Source organism: Opisthocomus hoazin, chromosome 4 (assembly GCF_030867145.1).
Source record: "Opisthocomus hoazin isolate bOpiHoa1 chromosome 4, bOpiHoa1.hap1, whole genome shotgun sequence".
NCBI lineage: Eukaryota > Metazoa > Chordata > Aves > Opisthocomiformes > Opisthocomidae > Opisthocomus > Opisthocomus hoazin.
In genome coordinates, this window is record NC_134417.1 from 95302796 (window position 1) to 95328155 (window position 25360).

At 60.5% G+C, this 25360-nt stretch overlaps 1 protein-coding gene across 2 annotated transcripts in view; it reads left to right on the forward strand.

The window, feature by feature from the left end:
- Positions 1–1028: 1028 nt before the first annotated feature.
- The window catches only part of AGAP3 (ArfGAP with GTPase domain, ankyrin repeat and PH domain 3), a 152320-nt gene continuing 127988 nt past the window's right edge, over positions 1029–25360 (forward strand). The window contains exon 1 of one of the 2 annotated variants that reach the window (XM_075420009.1): positions 1029–1383. In XM_075420009.1, coding sequence (XP_075276124.1) covers positions 1107–1383 — 277 coding nt within the window. In that variant the 5' untranslated portion in view covers positions 1029–1106. The remainder of the gene's footprint in view (positions 1384–25360) is intronic. The other variant, XM_075420010.1, reaches the window with a different exon arrangement.

A 25360-nucleotide genomic window follows, 5' to 3' on the forward strand; every position in this document is an offset into this window, starting at 1 on the left:
CGGCGCGGTGCCGTGCCGGAGCCCTGCCCTTCTCGTGGTCACCCCGCAGGCCGCTTTCGGGGTGACCCCAGCCGGGGTGGGCTCTGTCGGCCCCTTCCCAGCAGCAGCGCTGGGGCTGGCGGCCGACGCCTGTGGCCGCAGAGAGCCGATGGACGCCATCGCCCGTGGCCTCGCTGGACGGGACCACCGCCCGCTGCCGTGCCAGCCCCCCGCCCCGGCACCACGCGGGCCTTCGCACCGGGGCCCTGCGGCGGGGGGCGGCTGCAGAGGGGACCCCGCGGTGGGACGGCGGTGGGTTCACGTCTGGGCCCAGCCGCGTGTCCCCGCTCCCTTGGCGGCCCCGCCATGACGCGCGTGGCGACGCAGCTGGGCCGCGGGGCTGGCGGGAGGGCCCGAGCCCGGGGGGGGGTCCCGGGCGGGGCTGGGGGGGTCTGCACGGCCCCGGGGGGGCCGCACCACGCTGGGGGTCCGGGGCGGGGGCTGGCGGGGGGCCTGGGGCCGGGCAGGGCCGCGCTGCCGCAGCGGGACCGGCGGCGGGGGGGGGCGGGAGGGGGCCGGGGGTCCGGCCGGGTCCAGGGTCCGGGTGCCGGGTGGGGTCCGGGGGTCGGGGTCCAGGTGCCGGGCGGGGTTCGGGGTCCGGGTGCCGGGCAGGTCCGGGGGTCGGGGGTCCGGCGGGGTCCGGGGGCCGGGCGGGTCCCGGGGTCGGGGGTCCGGCGGGGTCCGGGCGGGGGTCGGGTGCCGGGGGCCCGGCGGGGTCCGGGGTCCGGGCGGGTCCGGGGGTCGGGGGTCCGGCGGGGTCCGGGTGGGGGTCGGGTGCCGGGGGTCCGGCCGGGTCCAGGGTCCGGGTGCCGGGCGGGTCCAGGGGTCGGGGTCCGGGCGGGGGTCGGGTGCTGGGCGCGGGGCCGCGTGGGGCGGGGCGGGGCCTGCCCGGTGCCGGTGACGCGGTGGCGGGCGGGGCGGGGCGGGGGCGGCGCGTGACGCGGGGCGCGCGGCGCGGCGGGGGCGGCAGAGCCCGCAGAGCGGCGGAGGAGCGCGGCCATGCAGCGGCTGCCGCCGGCCCCGCGCCCCTGACCGCCCCCGGCCCCAGCCCCGGCCCCGCCGCCGCCATGAACTTCCAGGGCGGGCCCGGGCAGAGCCCGCAGCAGCAGAGCCTGGCGGCGCCGGGCGGGCCGGTGCCGGTGCCGGTGCCCGGCCCCTCGGTCCCGCAGCCCGGCGGGCCCCCGCCGCCGCAGTTCGGGCTCTCCAACTCGGCGGCGATCCGGGCCGAGATCGGCCGCTTCGAGTCGGTGCACCCCAACATCTACGCCATCTACGACCTCATCGAGCGCGTGGAGGACCTGGCGCTGCAGAGCCAGATCCGCGAGCACGTCATCTCCATCGAGGGTGAGCCGGGCCGAGCCGGGCCGAACCGGGCTGAACCGGGCTGAACCGGGCCGGGCTGAGCCGGGAACCGGGCTGAGCCGGGCCGGGCCGGGCCGAACCGGGAACCGGGCTGAACCGAGCCGGGATGAACCGAGCCGGGCCGAACGGGGCCGAACCGGGCAAAGCCGAACCGGGAACCGGGCCGAGTCGAACCGGGCCGAGCCGCCCCGAACGTGGCCGAGCCGGGCCGCGCCGAACCGGGAGCCGGGCCGAACCGGGCCGAGCCGTCGCGCTGCCCATTGTCCCCGCCGGCCGTGCACCTGCTCCCGCTGCCTGCCCGCGGGGCCCGGCGGGAGCCCTGCCCGCCCCGGCGCTCCGCAGCCCGGCGGGCCCCGCGGCGGCGCGCGGGAGGCGGCGGGGCCGGGCCGGCCCGCGGGGGTGGCCGGAGGCGCGGCGGGGCCGGGCCGCGGCCTGCGGCGAGGCGGGGCCGGGGCCTTGCGGGCGCGGCGCCCCCGCTGCCGGTAGCCGGGCCGGGGGGGGGCGGGGGGCCCGGGCGGGTCCAGCCCCGCAGCGGCGGAGGGAGCGGCGGTCGGAGGGAGCGGGGGTCGCCCCGCACCGCCCCCGCCCCGGGGTCCGGCCCCGCGCCGCGGCCTGCAGCGCCGGTGGTCGCGGCCTGCGCGGGGCCGCGGGGGGAACGCGGGCCTTCGCGCCGGGGAGCCGGGGCCGGGGGAGGGGGCTCTGCCCCGGGTGGGGTGCGGTGTGCCGGCGTGCAGCGGCCCCGCAGCCCGGAGCCGCCTGGAGGGGCGGGCGGGGGCGAGGGAAGGGCCCGGGGCCCTGTGCTGGGAGGGGGCTGGCAGCGGCCCGGCCGGGGTCCCTGGGGCAGGCCCCGGGGGTCCTGGGGGGCTCTGCCCTGTGGCGAGGGAGCCGCGGTGCTGCCGGGTCGGCCGGAGGAGCCCTGGCTGGCTGCGGCGGTTGGCCCCCGCCGCTGCTGCCCGGCCGCGGCGTTTCGGCCCCCGTGGCCGGTGACGCTGTGCGGGGCCGGTGACGCTGTGCGGGGCCGGTGACGCTGTGTGGGGCCGGTGGGCTGCGGCAGGTGGCTGCCCAGGAGCCCCCCGAGACGCCTGCATCCCGCTGCAGCCCGTGGCGTCGGTTCTTTGGGGAGCAGGAAAGCAAGAGGGGCTGTAACCAGTCTGGGAGGTTGCGTGGTCGAGGGGGTATGAATTCAAGCATTTGTTTTGTCCGTCGTGCGGTGCAAGGACAGAGGATGCTCGGTGGGATCGGAACGGGGCAAACCTGAGACCAGTACAAGGAGGGGGCTTCCCTCCATTTCTGTGACCGCGCTGTGAATGTCCTGCCGCAGAAGGCTGTTGGATTCGTGGAATTTAATGAGCTGGAGAGGGAGGGCACTCGTGCCGGGGACCAGCGTGGGCACTGGGGCTGGCACAGGCCATGGCAGGGCCTCAGCCGCACGCACCAGGGCTCCAGCTGCTCTCCAGCTGGGGAGGTCGGGGTGGTCCTGGCAGGGGAAGACCCTCTCGCATCCGTTCCCGTGGGGTTCCCGCAGCTCTTCCTCCTGCCTCCGATGCCAGCTGCAGCAGAAGACCTGAGGGAGCGGTAACCGGGATGACGTGGTCTGATTCGGCTCGCGATTCCCGTGCGGTGGGACAGAAACTGCCTGAGATGCGGCTGCACAACGCCTGGGCGTCACCCCGAGCTGCTCACGGGGCCGTCTCCGCGGGCAGAGTGTGGGTGGCCAGCCGTCCGTCCCTGCGTCCCTGCCCGTCGCACCTCGGCTCCCTCCCCGCAGGGACGTGGAGCCGGGTGCCGGGGGCGCGTGTCCCTCCCCTCCGCCGTCCGTCTTCGCCCGCCTGCGCCCTGTCCTGCGCCGCGTGAATGTGTGTAAGCCGACGGCGAGCACGTTGGCGTTGAGGTGCGTCTCTTAGCAACTCCACTCGCGGTGCGTGCTTTCTCCTGCTGCTCAAAGGATGGTGCGAAAACAGAATCCTTTCACGTGCCGCCGCGGGCGGTGAGGGCTTCCCAAGGCTGGGTGGCAGCTGGCTCGTCTCGCCCGACGCCGAGGTGTGAGAGTGACCAGCGCGCTAGCGAGCGGCCGCGGCGCAGCTCGCTCGGCGTCGGGCTGGGCGTCACAGAATCACAGAATGGTCGGGGTTGGAAGGGACCTCTGTGGGTCACCCAGTCCAACCCCCTGCCGAAGCAGGGTCACCTAGAGCAGGCTGCACGGGACCTTGTCCAGGCGGGTCTTGAATATCTCCAGAGAAGGAGACTCCACAACCTCCCAGTCGTCGAGGGCTTTGCCTGCTCTGGCCGCAGACGCCTCCCGTCTCCTCTGGTCCCCCCCCACCTCCTCCATCCTTGCTTTCCAGCTGCGGAGTCCCGCAGATTTCCTTGTCTTGGCTGTGTTCCCCACCTACCTGCTCGGCCTGGGTTGAGCGGTGATCCGGAGCACGCCGTGGCTGCGCGGTGACACGCGGTGCGTTACCAGGGACCTGAGAGGCTGCGTTAGCCGTGGGAAGTTTTCCTGGAGACGTTATCGTTTCTTGATGTGCCTGTGTCTGGAGGGAACAGCCTGCTAAACCGCACGGTTTGGGCTTGGTACGGAAATTGCTCAGAGGGTTTTTGTTTGTTGTTTATGTTCTTGATCCGAAGATCAGATTCTGTGACCGTAACGACTGCTTCCGTTCCTAAAATCTGTTACGGAGCTGCCCGTGACATCCCACGTTCAGCTTCCGAGCACCAGGTGCTGGATGCTGCCGGACGTGCTCGTGCCCTCTTACCGGGTCGCTTTCTGCAGGCCACTCCGTGGTTTTTCAGAGGGAGCGGGCAGGGCCGGTGCCTTTCCGCGGTGGGACCGGTGTGCCGGAGCCGGGCTTGCCGCCGCGTCAGCGCCGGTTCCCACCTTCGGAGCGGCGTCGGCGGGTCGGAGGGGGAGGCGGTAGCAGAAGCGTGTTGTACCGAAACCGCGTGGTTTTGTGGCTCGTGCTGCGGACGGCGCTGCCGGGGAGGGAGGCGAAGCCAGCGCTGGGTGGGCTGCTGCAGCCCCGAGCCCCCGCAGCCGCCTCGGGGGAAGGAGCCTCAAACCAGAGGAGTCTGGAGTGGACAGGGGGCGAGAACCACGTGCGGACGGAGCCGGGGGCTGCTCGCCGGCCGGCCTGTCCTGGGCCCGGACGGAGGTGTCACGGAGGAGGGGGCAAACTGGCTTTATTGGGGTCTCCTCCCTGTAGCCGGTGCGTGGTTTGGCGGCGGTGGCAGGAGGGAGGGCTGCTGGGCACCCAGCGCTGGGGAAGGCGGCGAGCTTGGCTGGTCGCCGGCGTCAGCTGAATCACAGGCAGGACCCGGTGGTTTTCAGTAGTTTCTAACCGCCAAATTTGGACAGATTTTCAGGGGGCTAGCAAAAAGCGTTTCCCTCATCCCAGGCTTGTGCCTGTGCCAAATTTCAGAGACTGCTGCAAGCTGCTGAGCTCTGTAAAGGATTTTATGTATGCATAAAGAAAAATGGTACGCAGCTTTGCTTCTGAGGCTGGTACAAGCCCTGCTTGTGACAAATGTGACCTCTAACTATGCTACTCTGGAGCAGACTATAGACAGAATGATATTAATAGAATTTGTAATTAGAACAGTAGTTACACAGCACTTAATTTCTTTCATAGAGGTAAATTTTCAGAAGTGACCAAAACGCGGGTTCTAGGCAGGGAGAGCGACGCCGGCGGCGCGGAGACGTTGCCCGAGGGATGCCAGGACCGGCCTGGGAGCTGCGTGGGGCAGCGGGAGCCAGCGTGGATCTGCTGAGCGACGGCAGAGTGAGCCAGGACAGCGGAGGTGCGGAAGGAGGACCGTGGCGTGGGGCGGAGAAGGTGCTTGCAGAGAGGGCTTCTGTGTGCGTGAAGTGATGGAAGCCAGGAGGGAGGAGGTGGGAGAGATGAGGAGAAGCAGGTGAGATCACTCAGCAGAGCTTTTCTCAGATGGCAGGGATTCTTCCCTGGTGTTACCATCGTGCACGTCTTGCAGCCCACCTGAAGGCTCTCGGGAGAAGCTCGCAGGAGGTTGTCAGCCGTGGTGAGAGGACTTGGCGGCCAGGTAGCAGGAGCAAGGACCTCTCTGTCTGAGTGAGGGTGGTCAGAGGTTTACCCAGAGCGTGTGCTTTTCCCTTTGCTGTCCTTTCATACCCCTCCAACACACTGCTAAACTCGTTTTGGTTCCTTGCTGCATTTTAAGAAGCGTGATAAGTTTGGAGAAGCTTTCCTCTGCGTTTTTCTGCTGCTGCTTCTCTGGCAAAGGCACAGGATGAAAACATCCCTGGAGAAGGCTCTGCCGACAGCAGACTGGCCGTTAGCTGTGGCTCTGCGTCTGGCTTTTGCTGGGCGGGAATTACCTCTGCGTGTCGGCTTTGCGTCGCTCCAGGTCCCAGCTGTTTCCCTGGGTTGAAGACCGGAGTGGACCACTGGGTCGCGTGGTAGGAACCCTTTCATCCCAAGGTTTTAGCCTTTTCCCAGTCAGCTAAATAGAAGGCATCTGGTTAAGGCACATCTTTGATGTGTGGTTGCAGTCTAGGGCCTTGCTGCCCTAGGAGTTCATCTCCATAATTAGACATCTCGCTGTTAATAATTATTAGCATAACTTTTTCAGTAGGCATCTCCAAGACCCTGGACTTTTTGCGTTTCTCTCTAAGAGTAAGGAGTTCTTTGATACTGGGTATTTTTGTGTTTAAAGCTGCTTGTACCAATTAATGAGGTCTTTTTTGAGGACTCTTCTGTCTCTTTTTCTGACGAGTTAATGAGGAATCTTTTCTGATGAGGCTTTCCTGTCTCTTTTTCTGACGAGTTAAGCTGGCTGAACCTTGTCATTTTATTCCGTTCCAGCGTAAGTTTTACAGCTCCATTCCGCATCCTTTTCCAATGTCTTTTAAAACTGGTTCCTGATGCTCTGGTTCACGGAGCGAAATCTGAGGCAGGAGTTGCTGTGGATGCAGTATCTTCTTGAGGAAGGTGAGGACGAAGCTGACTGGAGCCCTCCCAGCGTCCTGCCTGGGTTCTGGGGAGCCCCGTGCTGCCAGGCCACGCGCAGGGTTTGCCGGCGTGTCCTCGCTCAGCTGAATCAGCCTCGAGTAAATTACACCCTTTGGGAAGGAGAGCGTTCTGCTTAGCCAGCTTTTTCCTGCTAATTCCATGACCTCTGCAGAATTGCCCTGTTTGTGTGTGCCTGTGCGTTCCCGAAGGCTGGGAAACCGCAGGGAACGGTGGCAGGGTGCGGCTGGAGGAGCTGTGCTCCATCTCCTCCACGAGCAGCGAACGCCAGAGCTGTCAGCGCATCTCTGCTGCCGGGGCCGGAGCCGGGCTGGAGCCGGGCACCCTGGGCGCTGCGTGTCCTTGCCGCGCTGCCCCTGCTGCGGGCTGGGTCTGGGCTGGACTCCGCTCACCGTAGTCTCGAGCTTTGCTGGAAGCTGAGTGCAGAGATGGTTCGAGAACAGGCGAGAGGGAGGCTGGGCAGATTCTCTGATCACACGCTCTGTTTTGTTTGGGTGGGGGGTGCTGGGGTCTCGGGGCACAGATTCCCAGGAGAGAATCCTGCGGGTACGTGGAGGTCCTCCTCGAGCCGCCTGACGTGCTAGCCAGGCCCTGGTCCTCTAACCCAGCGCATGGCCTTGCCTGGCAGAGGAGCTGGCAGGGCTGGCACTGCTCAGCATCTCCCAGAGCCGGCGCCCGGCAGGGCTGGCACGAGCAGAAGGATCTGCGTGGGGGAGTCCCGGAGCGGGGCCGCGCGTGAGGGGAGACCTTGGCCCCGTGGGAGTGATGGGCAGAGCAGAAACGTGGCTGGAGGAGGGCTGTGGCGCGCTTGGACCAACGCATCCGCTGTTTTTATGAAGTTCTACACTGTGGTCCCAGTCATCTGGAGCCACCTTTGCCAGGTGCTGCGTGCAGCTGATACAGCAGTTCTCGCCTCACAGAGCTGACCACTCAAAACAACGTCTCGTGGAGGAGTTGGGAAATCAGAAGAAGACATTGCTCGATGCTGTGATTGGCAGGAGCTGGGAGAGATGATGAAGCTGAAGCAGGAAGACTGGAGGGTGATCTCGATAGCTGAAGACCGAAGTGGGATGAAGTTGCAGGTGCCGTGGTGAGGGCGCGGCGGGGGCAAGACCTGTGATGCTGTGGCTGAAGAGAAGATGGGGACGTGGAGGTACGCCACAGGGCAAGAGTGGGCTTTGGATGTGGCCTCTGAGAGCGTTGGCGAGCTCCGTGGCTGCACTTCCGCGGTTGCCTCAATCCAACACAAGCGTGGTTGCTGGTAGAAGGGACAACGTGGCCCTTCCCATCCGGCAGCTCCCGGCCTGCCCTGCCCTCTGCCAGTGCTGGCTGCTGCGTGGGGAGCTGGGTCGGGGAGACCGAGCTCTGCGCTGGGGCTCGGCTGGACCAGTTTTCAGTTGCTCGCCGGGCTCACGGCGTGACCACACGAAGGTGAGTGTGGGCACAGGTGAGGAGGGGGTAACGCCAGGGCTGGGGGGAAGACAAAATGGACCTATATTTGCTGACTGAGAGTGAGACAGCTTGCTGAATACCCTGACCGTGACGGCGGCACAAGTCAGATGCCTGGGGAGGAGTGCGGGGACCAGCGGCTGTTTGAGGGACGCTTCCTCCGAGTGCTTTGCCAGACGTCGGCAGGTCTCCCGGCGCTCGCTGTGGGTGCTGTGCGTTTAGTCCTTGGTGGCTCTCTGCCCTTGGCTTGTTCAGTCTTCCCTGGCCCGGCATAAACTTGTAGCTCTCGCGATTCCACCCAGCAGAGAGTTTCACAGTGGGGTTGCAGAGGGTCTTTTGCTTGTTTGGGGACAGTTCTGCACCCGCCCGTGCTCCGGGCGATGGCGTGCCGCTGACCCTGTCCCCAGGAGCTGCCTCCACGTTCGGTGCAGGGCGAGACCTCGGTTTGTAGCCAGGACCATTGCTTGCGCTTTCCTGCTGTGCTTGGGCTGGAGCGGCCGGGGCTTTGCCTGGTGAGGACCCAGGGGGAGGAACTGGAGTGTGGTTAGTTTTTGGCAGCTGGTCTGTGGATGGCTGACCTTGCCATCTGCTTCCAGGAGGTTTCCTGGAGTTCCTGGCAGCGTGTCCCCTTTCTGTGCAGAGACCGTCGAGCCTGGGGCAGCGCTGGGCTCTCGCCTCCTCCGGAGTTTTGCCAAGGTCAGGAGCAGAGGCGTCTGAGCATCCGGGATGGATGTTCAGCGCTGGTGATGGGACTTTTGGTTCGTTTGGGTGGCCAGACTAGGTTTGGATTACATCTGATCTGGACCCTGAACTGTTTCCAGGTGGGCTGGCTGACGTGACGCAGGTCCCACCTTCTCTCCGCATCAGGAGCAGACCCCGGGGAAGACGGGGTGTTGCTGGCTGTCTGGCAGGGCAAGCCTGAGCTGGAATCCCAGTCGCGCTCCCAGAGGTGGTGGGCAATGGCTGGGGGTTCCAAGGAAGCAGCAGCGGGCCGAGGGGCTGACACAGAAACCGAACTCCTAGAGACAGAGGGGTACCGGAGCTGCCCCAGCAACGTGCTGCTGGTCGGAGTGCTTAGCCTTTACGAGGACCTCAGTCATCGCCTCGCTGGGCAGAAGGAGCCCTTTTCTCTTCGTGATCCCACCTTCCTACTTTGGTGTCTGATTTTTTTAAATCCTCCTCCAGGACTTTCTGCGAGTCAGAGCCTCCTGTACGGCAGCTGCGCGGAGCGAGCAGGCCACGTCTGTTTGACTTCTGCCTGCAGTGCCCTGCGTGGAGAAGGCAACTGTGGTCTCGCTTCCTTCTGCCGCCTCCTGCAACGCTCTGGGCAGCGCTGGAGCTGGGGTGTGCCTGCTCAGGTGGATTTTCTCAAGTGCTGTAGTTGGAGCAAGGAGTCTCCTGAGGCAGGAGGGTTAAAAGTCAAGATAATTTTAGCCTGCTTCCCTATTGAAAAGGAGGCTCGTATGATTAAGCCCTCTTCTTCTGTGCCTGCTTGCCTCTCCTGCCCCAGTAACTTTCAGACCTGCTGTCCAGTTTCAGCCAGACCTGGCAAACCCTGCTGTTCCCAAATTCCTACAAATCCCAAGAAAATAGGTATCCAGACAGAGCAGAGCAACCCGGCTCGTGCCACATGGAGGGAAAGGGGCGTTTGCATCTGTCCTCAGTGGCTCGCTGCCACGGGGCTGCATCTGGGCACAGGAACCTCTGGCTTGTGTGAGTCACTCTGGAAGCTCTTGCCCGGGGTTATGGGTGAGATCTTGTTCTCCCCACGTGATTGCGGGTGCTGAAAGCCGCGCAGTCATCGAGGGCACTGCGTCTCGGTTACAGCGAACTGGTTGCTGGCCGCTGCGGCCGAAATCCTGGTCTTGTCGCGCTGATGCTGTGGTCCTGGAGGGCTGGGAGCCACCGCCTTCGGGCTGGTCATCTCACGGCTCGGCTTGCTGCAACGGAGAACGTGGGCTGTCAGCCCCTGCCACGGGCTCCCTGTAGCACGTTTGTCGCTCGCTTGCCTCCTCCTGTTGTTTTTTGGACTGCTCTTGATGTTTAGCCCAGCAGTGACTCCTGTGCCTGATGAGAAGGGTTCTGACTTTCAGACGAGGCTCTAGGGAGCGTGCATCCATCTCCCAGTCTCCAGAAGGATGAATGGAGTGCGAACCCATGAGCGAAGCAGCGCTGCTGGCCGGCGGGCGGGTGGCTGAGGCTGCTGCCGTCCCCCCGACGGGCAGTGGGTGCTGCAGGGTCGAAAGCGCAGTGGCACTTCTGTTCGGGGACAGTTAGGTGCGAGCCTGCCTCTTCTGTTACTGGTTTTTCCGCTGCGGTCACACCTTGGAGCCTTACCTGATCAGGTTCCTCCTGCAGAAGATGCTGTGAAAACACAGGACAAAGAGCCCTGGCACAGAGGTCTGGTAGCTTAGTTAAAAACGACAGGCGGATGCTGGTGAGCAAGCGGGGAGCGCGCAGAGACAGCGGGACAGCGTGGGCTGCACCGTGGACATGGACGTAGCGTGGCAGTCCTCTAACCTGCGTCGTGTTTGCTGTGCCTGGTGAGTACAGAGGCACAGGAGAGCTTTAAGGAGCAATTTGAAAGAGGATAATAAAGCGGATTTGAGGTTGTTTACAGAGAGCTCATTCCAAACATGAAGTACAAATGGGAGAAAAGAGAGAGGTGTTTGCTTGAAATTTAGCAGCTGGGAAGCGGAGATTGCTGTCAGAGTTTGGGAGGGAGAAGAGTCAGCTCTTCAGCAGCAGAGGAAGGGTGGTTGTTAACGTATGAGTAGTTTGGGAGGGTGAAGGCAAGCAGCTTGCAGCTGACATGACAGAAGAGGAGGACCCGGAGGGGGAATTCAAAGGGAGGGTTGGCCTGCTGAAGAAAGGGGGGTTAGGAAAATAATTTTAGTTGCAGCATTCTGACTGAATGTGGATGAGGCATGATTTTATGCGTTATAGACAGCTGGGGGGGGAGGGTGCGATAGTGGTTGATGTCGAGGGGGAGCCTGGGGTCTTTGACTGTAGGCCGGGTGATGGAGGCTGTATTTCAGCGATGATAGCTTGTATGGCTCTGCAGGGGTTTAGGAACAAGGAGGATATGGAGAGGAGAGGAGAGTTAGGTCCGTGAACTCTGCTCCCTGTAGCAGCGTCTAAATGGTGTCCTTAACTCACAGGCAGAATCTAAGTGATGTCCCCGGTCATCGAGCAGCAAGGGCGTGGGGGAAGAGGGGACAAAGCTGGGATTAGTAACAGCTCTCTTTAATCACGTTGAGCTCGGGCTTGTGGGTACACACTTGAAATGCTGGAGGGGAAAATAAGCTGAGACTTCATTTTGGACAGGAGACAGTCCAGGAATAGAAAGGCAGAACTATGAATCATCAACACGGAGCTGAGAGATGGTATTTGTCATGGGTTAGCGTGGCTGGGTGCCAGGTACCCACCAAAGCCGCTCTGTCACTCCCCCATCTCAATGGGGGAGAGGAGATATGACCAAAGGCTCCTGGGTCGAGGTACGGACAGGGGGAGGTCGCTCGGCGATTACTGTCACGGGCAAAACAGACTCAACTTGGGGAAATTAGTTTAATTTTTCACTAATCCAATCAGAGTAGGATAAAGGGAAATAAAACCACATCTTAAAACCACCTCCCCCCACTCCTCGCTTCTTCCTGGGCTCAGCTTCGCTCCCGACTTCTCTGCCTCCTCCCTCTGAGCAGTGCCGGGGACGGGGAATGGGGCTGCGGTCAGCTCATCACATGTTGTCTCTGCTGCTCCTGCCTCCCCTCTCCCTTCCCCTGCTCCAGCGTGGGTCCCTCCCGTGGGACACAGCTGTCTGCTCCTGCCCTCCTGCTGCACTGAACGTGGGGTCTGCGGAGCTGCTCCTCGCGCATCGTCTCGCTCCTCTCTCCTGCTGCAAATGCCGTTACGCAGGCGTAGGTTGGTTTTTTTCTCTCTTAACTACGTTATCCCAGAGGCACTACCACCATCGCTGATGGTCGTGGAGCTGCCTGGCATTGCCTCTGTCGGGCATGGGAGAAGCTTCCAGCAGCTTCTCACAGAAGCCACCCCTGTAGCCTCCCCGCTGCCAAAACTTTGCCGTGCAAACCAGCACGGCGTTAAATTAAAATGTAAGGCTGGCTTGAAGCAGCTTGAAGGGAGAAAAGAAGGTGCTATGGGCAGAGCCGTGTGAGACACCTGAAAAACGCTGCAAAACTGAGGGTGGGGGTTGAAGATGCTGTTTTTGAGGCTGGTGAAGGAAGCAGTAGAGAGCTGCCAAGAGAATAAAAGAATTGCTGGGACCAGCAAGGACAAGGTGCTGTGTCCAGTTGTGTTCCTGAAGGAGCAGCTGTCAGGGTACAGAAGAGCCCAGAGTCTGTACGCGAGGCAGGAACAACCTCGTGCAGTCCCCCTGTGAGGTGGGAAAGGGCAATGGGAGGTCATTTACCCATCTGCCTACCTAGGGTGAAGATGGCTGTCCTTCCTGAGCAATGTTTGTCTAACCAGCCTTTCAAAGACTGCTGGTGACAGCACAGCTGAAGCCTTCCCGGGAGACCGGACAGAGGTGGGTGGACTGTTTGGTGGGTGAGGAACTGGTCGGATGGCTGCATCCAAAGAGTTACAGCCAATGGCTCAGCGTCCAAATGGAAACCAGTAACTAGTGGTGTGTCTCCAGGGTCTGTACTGGGACCAATACTGTTGGATATTTTCATCAGTGACACAGACAGCGAGATCGAGTGCACCCTCAGCAAGTTTGCCGATGACGCCAAGCTGAGTGTGGTCAACGTGCTGGAGGGATGGGATGCCATCCAGAGGGACCCGGACAAGCTCGAGCAGTGGGCCTGCATGGACCTCATGAAGTTCAACAAGGCCAAGTGCAGGGTCCTGCATGTGGGTCAGGGCAGTCACCAGTACCAGAACAGGCTGGGGGATGAATGCGTTGAGAGCAGCCCTGAGGAGAAGGACTTGAAGGTGCTGGTGGACAAAAAAATAGACATGACCTGGCAACGGGCGCTGGCAGCCCAGCAGGCCAGCCGTGCCCCGGGCTGCATCCCCAGCAGCGTGGGCACAGGGCGAGGGAGGGGATTCTGCCCCTCTGCCCCGCTCTGCTGAGACCCCCCGGGAGTCCTGCGTCCAGCTCTGGAGCCCTCAGCACAGGACAGAGCTGGAGCTGTGGGAGCGGGGCCAGAGGAGGCCCCAGCCATGATGCGAGGGCTGGAGCCCCTCTGCTGGGAGGAGAGGCTGGGAGAGCTGGGGCTGCTCAGCCTGGGGAGGAGAAGGCTGCGGGGAGACCTGAGAGCAGCTGCCAGGGCCTGGAGGGGCTGCGAGAGAGCGGGAGAGGGGCTGGGACAGGGGCATGGAGGGACAGGACAAGGGGCAACAGTTTTAAACTGAAAGACAGCAGATTTAGGTTGGACATAAGGAAGAAATGTTGAACGAGGGTGGTGAGACCCTGGCCCAGGCTGCTCAGAGAAGCTGTGGCTGCCCCCTCCCTGGCAGGGCTCAAGGCCAGGTTGGACGGGGCTGGGAGCAGCGTGGTCTGGTGGAAGGGGTCACTGCCCATGGCGGGGGGTTGGAACGAGGTGATCCTTAAGGTCCCTTCCAACCCAAACCATTCTGTGATTCTGGGAAATCTTGTCCGGTGTTTAGCTGTGCTTTTCAGTAGGAAGTTGAACCTGGATCTGTTCAGCTCCCCATTTCAGCCGCTTACCGAGAACGCAGGGAACAGATTGTTCACTTCCTTTTTGCAGCAGCCTCTTTCCATATTTGTAAATTGTAGCAGAATCCTCTTCTTGAGGCTTAATGACTTCGGGTCGTTGTCCGGACATCTTCCGATCCTCTTCGTCTCCGTGCCCCTCTGGACTCCCTCCCCTTGATCGTGTCCCTCTTGGGAAGTGGTACCCGAGGCTGGATGCGGCGCTCGGCCAGTGCTGGAAAAGGCGCGGGGCAGGACGACTTCTGCAGGCTGGTCCGTGCAGACGGCTCAGCGTGGTGGCCGCCTTGTCTCCGAAGCACAGCGGGGCCGACTGGCTGGTGACCCACTCTGAGCCCTGGGTGCTGTGCTGAGCGGTTGCTGACTCATCAACAGCTCTCCGGCCTGTTCTTGGGCAAGCGGTTAGTGCTGCGAGAGTGCAGACCCTCATAACTGCCCCTTTTGGAATTTCACAGAATCACAGAATCACAGAATAGTAGGGGTTGGAAGGGACCTCTGTGGGTCATCTAGTCCAACCCCCCTGCCGAAGCAGGGTCACCTACAGCAGGCTGCACAGGATCTTGTCCAGGCGGGTCTTGAATATCTCCAGAGAAGGAGACTCCACAACCTCCCTGGGCAGCCTGGGCCAGGGCTCCGTCACCCTCCGAGGGAAGAAGTTCTTCCTCATGTTCAGACGGAACTTCCTGTGCCTCAGTTTGTGCCCATTGCCCCTTGTCCTGTCACTGGGCACCACTGAAAAGAGCTTGGCCCCATCCTCCTGACACCCCCCCTGCAGATATTTGTAGGCATTTATAAGGTCCCCTCGCAGCCTTCTCTTCTCCAGGCTGAACAAGCCCAGTTAATTTCATCCTTTTTGGACAGTTTCTCCAATTTGATAAGCCATGGAGGATTCTAATCCTTGCAGTCACGCTTAGCTTCATGCCACCTGCCATGTTAATCAGTCTGCTTTCTTCCCTTGTCTGGTTTGTTAATAAGAATGCTGAAGAGAGCTGAACCTAGGAGAAACCTTGCCCAATCCAAGTCGATATTTGTTTCAATTTGTATGGCTATCTCTGATAAATATTCTCAGAATAGTTAACAAATCAGTGTTGTTCTGAGACTGTAGTAGGTTTATCCTTCCTTAATTCATTTTGAAAATACCACGTGAAAAAGTCAGAAGCGTTACGTAACGTACGATACTCAGCATCTGCTGCTCTGCCGTGCTGGGGGTCTGTCACCCCTCTGCGGAAGGACCTGCCGCTGGCTGGAGGCCGTTTGCTCCTTGTGAGCCCTCGTGTGCTAACGCGTGCCTCGTCTTCCAGCGACTTACAGGTTGGTGCTTCTTGGAATGTTTTGAATCAGGGTGGCCTGCGAGTTCTTAATCTTCTCCATTTGTTCATTTTTAAAGGTGGGCACTGCTTCTGCCTTTTCTGTGCAGCCCATCAGCTGAGAGCTCTCAGGGCTGGAGCTCTTCCCAGGTTGCTCCAGACAATTAAGCATTTCACAGAATCACAGAATAGTAGGGGTTGGAAGGGACCTCTGTGGGTCATCTAGTCCAACCCCCCTGCCGAAGCAGGGTCACCCACAGCAGGCTGCACAGGATCTTGTCCAGGCAGGTCTTGAATATCTCCAGAGAAGGAGACTCCACAGCCTCCCTGGGCAGCCTGGGCCAGGGCTCCGTCACCCTCAGAGGGAAGAAGTTCTTTCTCATGTTCAGACGGAACTTCCTGTGCCTCAGTTTGTGCCCATTGCCCCTTGTCCTGTCACTGGGCACCACTGAAAAGAGCTTGGCCCCATCCTCCTGACACCCACCCTTCAGATTTTTTTTTTACTGAAAGCTTAGGTATAGTCTTTGGCCCCTGGTTACTGTGCTAGACCCATCTTTGCTATTTCGAGTGAAGACCTGTGCAAAAAGGCATAAACCACTTTGTCCTGGGTGTCATTTCTCCACGGCGCGTTGTGTCCCCCGAGCAGCAGACCGGTGCTTGCCATGCCGTGGTGGCGACTGGGGCACGGAGAATCGCTGCTTGTCTCCGCTGGCGGCTGCTGGTTGCCTCTTCGTGTAGCTGTTCAGAGTTCAGTCTGTGGCGCTGGTGCCGCTCTTCTGGATTTATCCTTGTTAATCTGACCTGATTCCCGCTGGCGCGTGGCTGCCTTCCTGTGCCTGAGACCAGTGAGGAGCTGGTGTGAGCGAGCCTGGTGGGCTCCTGCCGCCCTGTTACTCCTTCGCACCGGGCTGATTTCTGCTTGTGCTGGTAGCACCGCGGCTCTGAGGACCTGCCAGCTTTCTGTAAGCTCTTGGTTTTGTTTTGTTTTCTTGTGGATTTGCTTCCAGTAGGATCTTGCCTGTGGAGTTTGGTAACGTCTGCCTTGGTGGAGTCTCTTGTTCATGGTTTGCTGTGCTTCCTCTGCTGCACCGTAAGCGCCTGTGGGCAGGCAGTCTGTCTTCTGCTCTGCCTCCTCCCGACAGCTTTCTTCAGAGGGTTTGCTGGAGGATGCTTTGGTAGTCTGAGACGTGGAAATGAAGTTGGAGAGAGTCTTAAGATAAAATTAGAGGACAAAAATCACACGTGGCCTGGTGCAAGTAAGAAATGGGTGTGGGAGAATCTGCCCAACGCCTTCTGCTCGGGAGCCCTTGCGTGAAAGTGGGTCGTTGGGGAGAGGACTGTGCAACGTGGCTGCGATGAGACGCTCAGCGAGCTTGTGATGGAAGGGCACGAGGAAGTTGCGATGGTGAGAGGCGAGGGCTGAGAGGGTGAGAGGGATGAGACTAAAATACATTCCTCCTGCGAGGAGAAAATGCCTGAAAGTGTGCTGAGCTCAGTCTGCTGGATTTTGTTTCTTTTTAAACACCGAGTTTGATACTGGAGTGTTTGTTCAGTTATTTCGCCTTGCACTGCGCACTAGTAAAACTCGTGTTTAGCTTAATAAACTGTTTGGCTGAAGCATTTCCTGCACAGACTTGTAGGTCAGACCGAAAACCATCAAGAGGTGGCGAACGGCAGAGCCGCCTCCGCTGGAAGGGACCTGGGCAGGTCTGCGGCGCAGCGTCCGGCGCAGCGTCCGGCGCAGCGCGAGGTTGGCAGTGCCACCCAAGCCCAGCTGGGTCTTGAGAGCCTCCAAGGACGGGGGTTCCACACCCCCCCGGGCCACGCATGGCAGCGGTGCCCGTCCCCTGTTCCCTCGGGCGGTTCTTAACTCCCTTAGCTGCAAACCGTTAGCATTTCATTTCCAGTTTGCATTCATCTGGCTTAAAGTTCCATTTTTTACTTCTTTCTCTAGATTGGACTAAATAAAACTTTGTTACTTAAACATTCTTCCCTGAAAAGTTTGCTTTTACTTTATAGTCAGTTGTCTCTTGATGTTCATTGTGGAAAGTTAGTCACTTCATGCTCATTAAATGTCTCTTTGTGACTTCATTTGTTGTGGCCTTCAGATAATTTTTCTGGCTCTTCATTACCCGGTGTTCTTAAAACACAAAAAACCAGGCTATAGGAAACGTGCTGTTATTTGACTCAGCCACAGTAAGGTTTACGGTAAATCCGTCTCATTTCTCTGCTGACTGTCCTTTTTAAGGCTCTGAGGGTTGTTTAGATCTTTTGCTTCAGGGTCGCATTGAGGACTAAGGATGAACCGCTCACCTGCTCGGACCGTTGAGCCTTTCCCAGGATCTGAGCCCCATCCTGTGGGGGTGGCTGGTAACCCTCGGTCAAAACGCCGTGCGCTGAGCAGTACGAAAAGGTGCTGAGCTGAGTGGGCTCAGCTTGGAGAGGGATTCACATCGCTCGGTCACGTCCTGGTCCTGGATTCTCCAGGCTGCAGCAGCAGCCAGATGTTTTTCAGCCATGATCTTACTTTTGCTTGCCTTACTGCATCGCGTAGAGAAAGAACGGAGTAGCGTCGGGTCTGGCACTGATTTGTTTGTGGTATCCCGAGTGCCCCTGCACTCGGCACTGGTGAGGCCACACCTGGGGTCCTGGGTGCAGTGCTGGGCCCCTCACTCCAAGAAGGACCTGGAGGGGCTGGAGCGTGTCCAGAGACGGGCAGCGAGGCTGGGCAGGGGGCTGGAGAACAAGTCTGCTGAGGAGCGGCTGAGGGAGCTGGGGCTGTTCAGTCTGGACAAGAGGAGGCTGAGGGGGGACCTTCTCGCTCTCTACAACTACCTGAGAGGAGGGTGTAGTGAGGCAGGGATCAGTCTCTTCTCCCTGGTAACTAGTGATAGGACGAGAGGCAATGGCCTCAAGATGCGTCAGGGGAGGTTTAGATTGGATATTAGGAAAAATTTCTTCACAGAACGAGTGGTCAGGCATTGGAACAGGCTGCCTGGGGAAGTGGTGGAGTCACCATCCCTGGAGGCGATTAAAAACCGTGTGGATGTGGCACTTCGGGATATGGTTTAGTAGGAGTGGTGGTGTTGGGTGGATGGTTGGCCTCGATGATCTTGGAGGTCTTTTCCAACCGGTGATTCTGTGATCCCAGAAATGCTGTTTGGATTGCTGCAGGTGTCCAGTCCAGCCTGCTCCAGGTCAGACTCTCGCCAACAATGATCGTGCTGACTGTGGCTTTCTCTGACTGAGTCTAGAAGACTCTCCAGAATGGAAATTATACAAATTATACCACGTCTCTGCAAGTGCTGCTCCCTTCTTGGAGAAGTTTTTTCTAATACTCTGTCACTGTGCTCTGAAGCCATGACACGTGGCTCTTGTCCCGTGTTGGGCTGTCTGCTGTGGCTGAGCAGGGTTCCACTGCGTCACTCGTGTGGCTGAAGGCCACTGTTGGATTGCCCCATGCTTCCTCTTTGCCAGACGGAGGAAGCCCATCTCTGCAGTGTCACCATGTAGATCAAGCCCCTCGCTGCTTGCTGGCCGTCTGTTGGACCCTCGCCCGTTTCTTGACATCCCTCTTGACTTGTGCTTCTCCTGGCACGGGCTGGGACGCGGTCTGCCCTCCTCGCCGTGACACGGGCTGGGACGCGGTCTGCCGTCCTCGCCGTGACACGGGCTGGGACGCGGTCTGCCGTCCTCGCCGTGACACGGGCTGGGACGCGGTCTGCCGTCCTCGCCGTGACACGGGCTGGGACGCGGTCTGCCGTCCTCGCCACGAGCACGTGCTGCTGCCCCGTGCTCAGCCTGGCGTGTGCCTGGACCCAGGCTCTGCTCTGGCAGGCGGCTCTCAGCCCGCCGCTCCGCAGCCGGCACCGCCGCACGGCAGTCCTGCCGCCCCGAGCGCAGACACGCGCACGTCTCCGCACTGAGCTGCGTGCGGTTGCCCATCCCCCAGACCAAGTTCATCACGGTGCTTGCGCGTTAGAGCTCTGTTGTTGGGCGTATGTGGGTTCGCGTCATCTGCCGATGGCGGGGGTGCGCTCTGTCGTTACGTGGGTGGTCGATGAAGGTGTGGCGTGGTGTCGGCCCTGTATGGACCCACCGGCTGCTCTGCTCGTCCCTGGCTGGCAGCTGGGTACCGAGCCGCTGACTGCTGCCCGCAGCCTGTGCAGGTGGTTTCTGCCCACCCTGGTTGTCCAGCCTGCGTTTCCTCAGCCTGGCCGTTGCGTGAGGCAGTTGGGCTGACCATGGGTGACTGGCCATGGGAGACCCATACCAGCGGTTCCTGGTTACCCTCCTGTTCCTCCCGTGTTTGGGAATGGCCTCCAGAAGGATGAGCTCCATGGTCCTCGCGGGGCTGGGTGACGCTGGCTGCCCTGGCCGTTCCAGCATTGGCCACCGTGTGTGTCTTGGAGACGGGCATAGCAGGAACATCTTACCCGTTGTCTGGAGCTTCTCCTCGCCCCAAGGACGGCTCCAGAGCTCACTGGGCACCCTCTGAGCTGTTAGCTGGGCACCCTCTGAGCTGTCAGCCTCAGGTCTCGGGCCCTGCAGCCGTTCCCGAGCGTCGCTGGGCACCCTCTGAGCTGTTAGCTGGGCACCCTCTGAGCTGTTAGCCTCAGGTCTCGGGCTGTGCCCGGGGACTGGCCCTGCAGCCGTTCCAGAGCTCGCTGGGCACCCTCTGAGCTGTCAGCCTCAGGTCTCGGGCCCTGCCACCGTTCCTTACCGCCTTGCTCGCGGGTGGCTGTGCAAAGCGTCGGTTTGTGTGGCAGTGAGTCACATCTTCGCAAAAACACAGGCAGATTTGTCTTCATCAGCAGCACGTCAAACACCTGGAAGAATGAAATCGGATCAGAACTTGCATTTCTGTTTTTAGAAAAGCGAGTTCCGTTTAACCCTTCCCCTTGCTGGGCAGGGGGTCGACGCCAGGCCAGATAGCTGGTGGTTACTGGGGGGAGGCCGTGTGTTCTTGGCTGAGGTGACTTCGCTCCGTTTCAGTCATTCCTGAGCATCTCCAGTATTTCAATATCTATTAAAAATTAGCATAAGCAGGAAGGTGATCCTTTCTGCGAACTCGCTGTCTCCGAGACCATTACACTGAAGTTGTTTGTGCCTTTTGACTTAAAGATACATTCTTTTAATGACTTAAAAATATTTTTTTCGCTAGTGGCTTTGAAATGATGCGTTTGCTTGTTGCGAGTATTTCAGCCTGCCCGTTGCTGGCGCTGGTGTGAGGCTGACGGACACCGCTGCTCTCCGTGTCTGCTGCGGCCACTTTCTGCGGCGCCCGTCGTGCGGGAGCCGAGTGGAGGTGCCGGGCTGGGCACAGCTGCTTCCTGTTGCACTTAGCATTGTTGAAAAACCTTTTTTCCCTCAAGTCTTCAGCTTCCTATACCAATTTTTGATACTTCCTGCCTTCAAGATCTTACTGACATCTGTTTCCTCCTCGTTTTTCTCATTTCTTACCCTTTTTTGGGTATTTCAGATGTTAGTTGGCTCTGAGCTAGTTCAGGTCGTCTAGCCAAACTGTGGTCTTTAATTTTTTTATAGAGTACTGGCTTTTTGGCTATCTGATAAATTACCACGAAAATGTAAAAACCCTGGTGAGTGGTCAGTGAGGTGGATTGAGAACTGGCTGAATGGCAGAGCTCAGAGGGTTGTCATCAGCGGCGCTGAGTCTGGTTGGAGGCTGGTAACCAGTGGTGTGCCCCAGGGGTCAGTACTGGGCCCAGCCTTGTTCAACTTCTTCATCAACGACCTGGATGAAGAGTTAGAGTGTACCCTCAGCCAGTTTGCTGGTGACACCAAACTGGGAGGAGTGGTGGATACACCAGCAGGCTGTGCTGCCATTCAGTGTGACCTGGACAGGCTGGAGAGTTGGGCACAGAGGAACCTGATGAGGTTCAACAAGGGCAAGGGCAGGGTCCTGCACCTGGGGAGGAACAACCCCAGGCACCAGTACAGGCTGGGGCTGAGCTGCTGGAGAGCAGCTCTGTGGAGAGGGACCTGGGTGTCCTGCTGGCCCCATCTTCAGTGCTGTGTCCAGTTCTGGGCTCCCCAGTTCAAAAAAGATGAGGAGCTACTGGAGAGAGCCCAGCGGAGGGCTGCGAGGATGAGGAGGGGACTGGAGCATCTCTGCTACGAGGAGAGGCTGAGGGAACTGGGCTTGTTCAGCCTGGAGAAGAGAAGGCTGAGAGGGGGACCTTAGAAATGCCTACAAATATCTGCAGGGTGGGGGTCAGGATGCGGCCAGACTCTTTTCAGTGGTGCCCAGCGACAGGACAAGGGGCAACGGGCACAAACTGAAGCAGAGGAAGCTCCAGCTGAACCCGAGGAAGAACTTCTTCCCTCTGAGGGTGCCGGAGCCCTGGCCCAGGCTGCCCAGGGAGGCTGTGGAGTCTCCTTCTCTGGAGATATTCCAGCCCCGCCTGGACGGGGTGCTGTGCAGCCTGCTCTGGGTGACCCTGCTTGGGCAGGGGGTTGGGTGGGGGGTCCCCAGAGGTCCCTGCCAGCCCCCAACACTCTGTGATTCTGGGCTGGGTGACCCACAGAGGGCCCTGCCAACCTCTGCCGTGCTGGGGTTCTGTGAACAACAGCAAAAACCCCAAACAAAGGAAAACCCAGATAAAGCCGCGCACCCCTTCAGACGTGGAATGCCAAACCCCATTTTCTCAGCGTGAGGTTCCCCCCCCGAGCACTTCCATGTTCTGAGACAGCCAGGGCCGAGCTGGCGCGTGCTCGCCGTGCTCGTTGCCGCGGCGCGGGCAGGGGCTCGGTGGGCTCGCAGCCCGGCCACCGCTCGTCCCTTGGGAGCTGCGTGGGCTTGGGGGCTGCCCGGCCGTGCACCCCGAGGCAGCCTGGGGGGGGTCCCGCTGCCTGTGTTGCCCCGGCGGAGGTGCCTGCAGAGCAGCTCCTGGTCGGTGGGGTGGTCCGGATGGGACCCTGGCCGGGATCTGGCTGCCGTAGCCCCTGTGAAGGCCCAGCAGGCTCAGAGTCTGCAGCCAGGAGCTGCGCTGGAGCTGAAGCTGCGGGCTGTGGGCTCCATTTCCGATGGCCCCTCGGTCCTGGGCAGTGCCCGGCGGCCTTGTGGTCTCTGGGTTCGAGTCGTAGAGCGGTTTGGGTTGGAAGGAACCTTTAAAGGTCACTCTAAACCCCTGTGACAAGCAGGGACATCGGAGAGGGAGCCGAGGCCCCATCCCTAGAAACGTTCTGTGGTTCTGGGATCTTCAGCCAGACCAGGCTGCTCAGAGCCCCGTCCAGCCTGGCCTGGAGAGGGGAAGGAGCTGCTCTTGTGCCCACGTCCCAGTCCCACCGCCGGCGACGGGTGTCGGAAGGGGTCGTCGTCAGCCCCCTGCCAGCTCCCCGCGCTTTGGCCGTCAGCTGAGCGCCTGGGGTGGGGGGAGCCCGCGTCGGCCTGGGGCAGCCCCCGGGGCAGATCGGAGCTCGCGAGGGCCCTGCCAGCAGGTCTCCTGGCAGCAGCACCCGTCCACCTGCGGTGGCCCTGTGGGGAAGCAGGCTGGGCCACCCGTGCGGTGAGCGTGGGTGGCTGCGGAGTTCGGGATGCTGACGGGCTCTGTGAGGAGCGGCAGGCATGGACCCGGGGGCACAGGGGCTCTTCCCCGCCTGTGCTTGTCCGTACAGGGAGTCTCGGGCTGCAGGCGCGTGTGGCTGCACCGCGGGGAGATGTCTCCAGAGGCTGAAGGAGGGTCTGGCCTGAAGCACGCCCGGCTTTCGTGGTAGATCAGCTGTAGACACCGTTTTCAGCCACGCGTGTGTCTTGATATGGAGCCTTGCCAGCACAAGGGTGGAGATGGCTCCACGTGAGCTCTTGCTGGCGCGGGGCCGGCTTGCCGTGTCCCACAGACTCTGCTGGGGACGATGACTTCCCCCCATCTTCTGCAGTTCTGAGCTCTCTGTCTCAGAGCAGCGTTAGCAGCTTCTCACCCGCAGAAATGCTCTCTTAGAGACTGGGACGTTGCTGTCCTGACGCAGCGGGAAGGGCTTGAGGAGCGTGGCAGGAATTCGGCTCGTGGCCAGGTTTCCAGTGCCTTCCAGGCATGGGCAAGGCAGCAGACAGCATGTGCTGTGGCAAATTTACTCTCCATTAGCATCTGTTACCCACAGTCTGCTGGTTCCTCTGTGCGGCAGCGCGTAGTCAGAGCTGGACTGAGCAGTTCTGGACCATGGGCCCGGGTGTGATGGCCAAGAGGAGAGCGCTCATCCTCCCTGGACCTGTTAGCTAACGGTCACACTGACTGCAGTGATGCCAGGGCGTCAGAGCACCGGAGGGGATCTTGGGGTGGTGGCCCCTCGAAGGGGGCCCCGGGCTGGGCAGGTGGCAGAGAAGCCACTGTCCTCTGTCGTGGAGATGCCTCTGTGTGACCCAGGTGCTTCTTGGGCTGAGGTAGCTCCCCTGGCCTAGCTCAGCAGCCTTGGTGCTGCTACCAGCATCATAGCTTAGCAGCATTATGTCTTGCATCCTTCTGTTTTGCACACCCAAGGTACTTGCTTCAGAAGGCTTGTGGTGCTGCCTGGGTTTTCAGGAGAGACTCGTGTGCAGCCTACTGTAGGTGACCCTGCTTCGGCAGGGGGGTTGGACTAGATGACCCACAGAGGTCCCTTCCAACCCCTACTATTCTGTGATTCTGTGATTCTGTGATTCTGTGGCTGCAGGGTGGAGTGATGACAGCCGGGCTGGCCAGGGTGGCCCTCTGCTAGCGATAGTAATTAGCACCTTGGCTCCACACCGCTCGTTCTCCGGGCTGGCCGTGACAGTTGCACTGCGGTGCTGTGTCAGGCGAAGGAGGAGGCATCAGCCTCTTCCCGCGCGGCTGATCCTCACAGGAGCACCTGAAGCCACCCAGTGACGCGCTGAATGATTCACGAGGCCAGAAAGCCTTTTCCTGCTGCCGAGGCATCAGGGAAGCCTTGGTCGGCAGGACTGCTGTACGCCGTCCGAGGTCAGCCGCCGAGGTGCCGGCAGGCGCTGGATTCAGCCGCCATCAGTCGGGAACGTCCGTCTCCCAACGTCTTGATGCAGAGTGAGCTCTCTGGAAGCCTAATGGCTTGGTAAATGAAGCAAGAGTGAATACCGACGGGGCGGTCCTGCCCTTGGTGGAACTGTCTGCGCGTGGCCGGACGCGGTGGCGGGGCCGGGTGGCCTTCGGCAGGGCCGCGGCGAGGCGGTGGGGTGGCGAAGCACTGTCTTCTCTCCCGGCGTTGGAGACGGGAGCGCTGACAGGTTTAACAGTTAAATACCTGATGTTGGTAATTGCCTGTAAACTGAAGTCTCTAATTCTGCTGTTTCCATGGAAATAGAGCGATCTTGTGATGAAGACGTAAGGCTGGGGCGGCGAGCACTCCGGTCCGTTGGAGCCGCAGGCCCTTGCTTCGTTGCCATGAGTGCGGCTCCGAGGTACGGTGTCTGTCTGCCTGGACTGCGAGGGGAGGTGCAGACCTGCCCCTACGCAGGAACGTGGGTACCTGCCGTCAGAAAGGGGTCCGGAACACCCTGCCAGTGCCCCGGGGTCCTGACAGGAACATCTTCAGGTGCCCCGAGGGACGGCGTTGCTCATGCTGAGCTGGCTGCCGTTGACAGGAGCTGTGGGTCCGGAAGCTGGGGCAGTCGTCTAACTCGGCGTTGGGCGGCTGTGGTGGAGGTGGCAACGCCTGAGTCCGTTCCCCCAGGCTCTTCTGCAGTCAGTCTCGGGCTGGAGTGGGAGTGCAAAGTAGGTTGGGTGACTTGCGCGCTAAAAGTGCTTATTCTGCTCCCTTGGCTGTAGGAGAGCCGACGGGGACTAGGTCAGGTGTAGGTATCTGAAACACAGATGGCTTTGAGTTCGGCTTGAGAAGAGGAGGAGGAGAAGATGTGATGGGACCCACTTATTCTATGATGGCCCCCTGAGCAGGGTGTTGGTGAAGACGGGGCACTGGGGTTGGTGGGGTTCAGCAGAGCATCTGCTGCAGGGCTGTCCTGTGGAAACCGGTGTCTCCAGAGCAGATCCATTCTCAGGTGGCTTGGAGAGCTGGTGCCTTCAGCCCAGCTCTCTCTGGTCCTCCAGCTGCCTTGCCTTGCCAAGCGCCCTGTCTTGGCGTTTCTCCTGTTTCCATGTCTCGGGGAATGCTCTGGGCTGACGTGGAGTGAAATCTCGCAGCCGCTGTGATCTCCTGTGGGAGAAGGTGGATTCAGTCCCATGACGCACAGATCACAGAGTCTACCGGTCTGTTTGCTTTCTTGAGAGAGCTTTACTGCTGGGCTTGCAGATTAAGCCGTAACACGTCACTGACTTTGGAGGACCATGCCGTGGTGGAAGCTCAGAAGGGAAGAGGAGTCCATTCCTTCCCGGCACTTGCTCCTTTCTCTTCTGGGCTCTGAGACATCACACAAATGCAAGCAGGGCAACTTCTGTGTAAGCTCTCCTCTGTAAACTCCCCGTTCCGTAGTTACTCGGTCTGTGTTTCTGCCTTGACTGGCTTTCCTGTAAGCCACAGCAGGTTTAAAGCTGGCA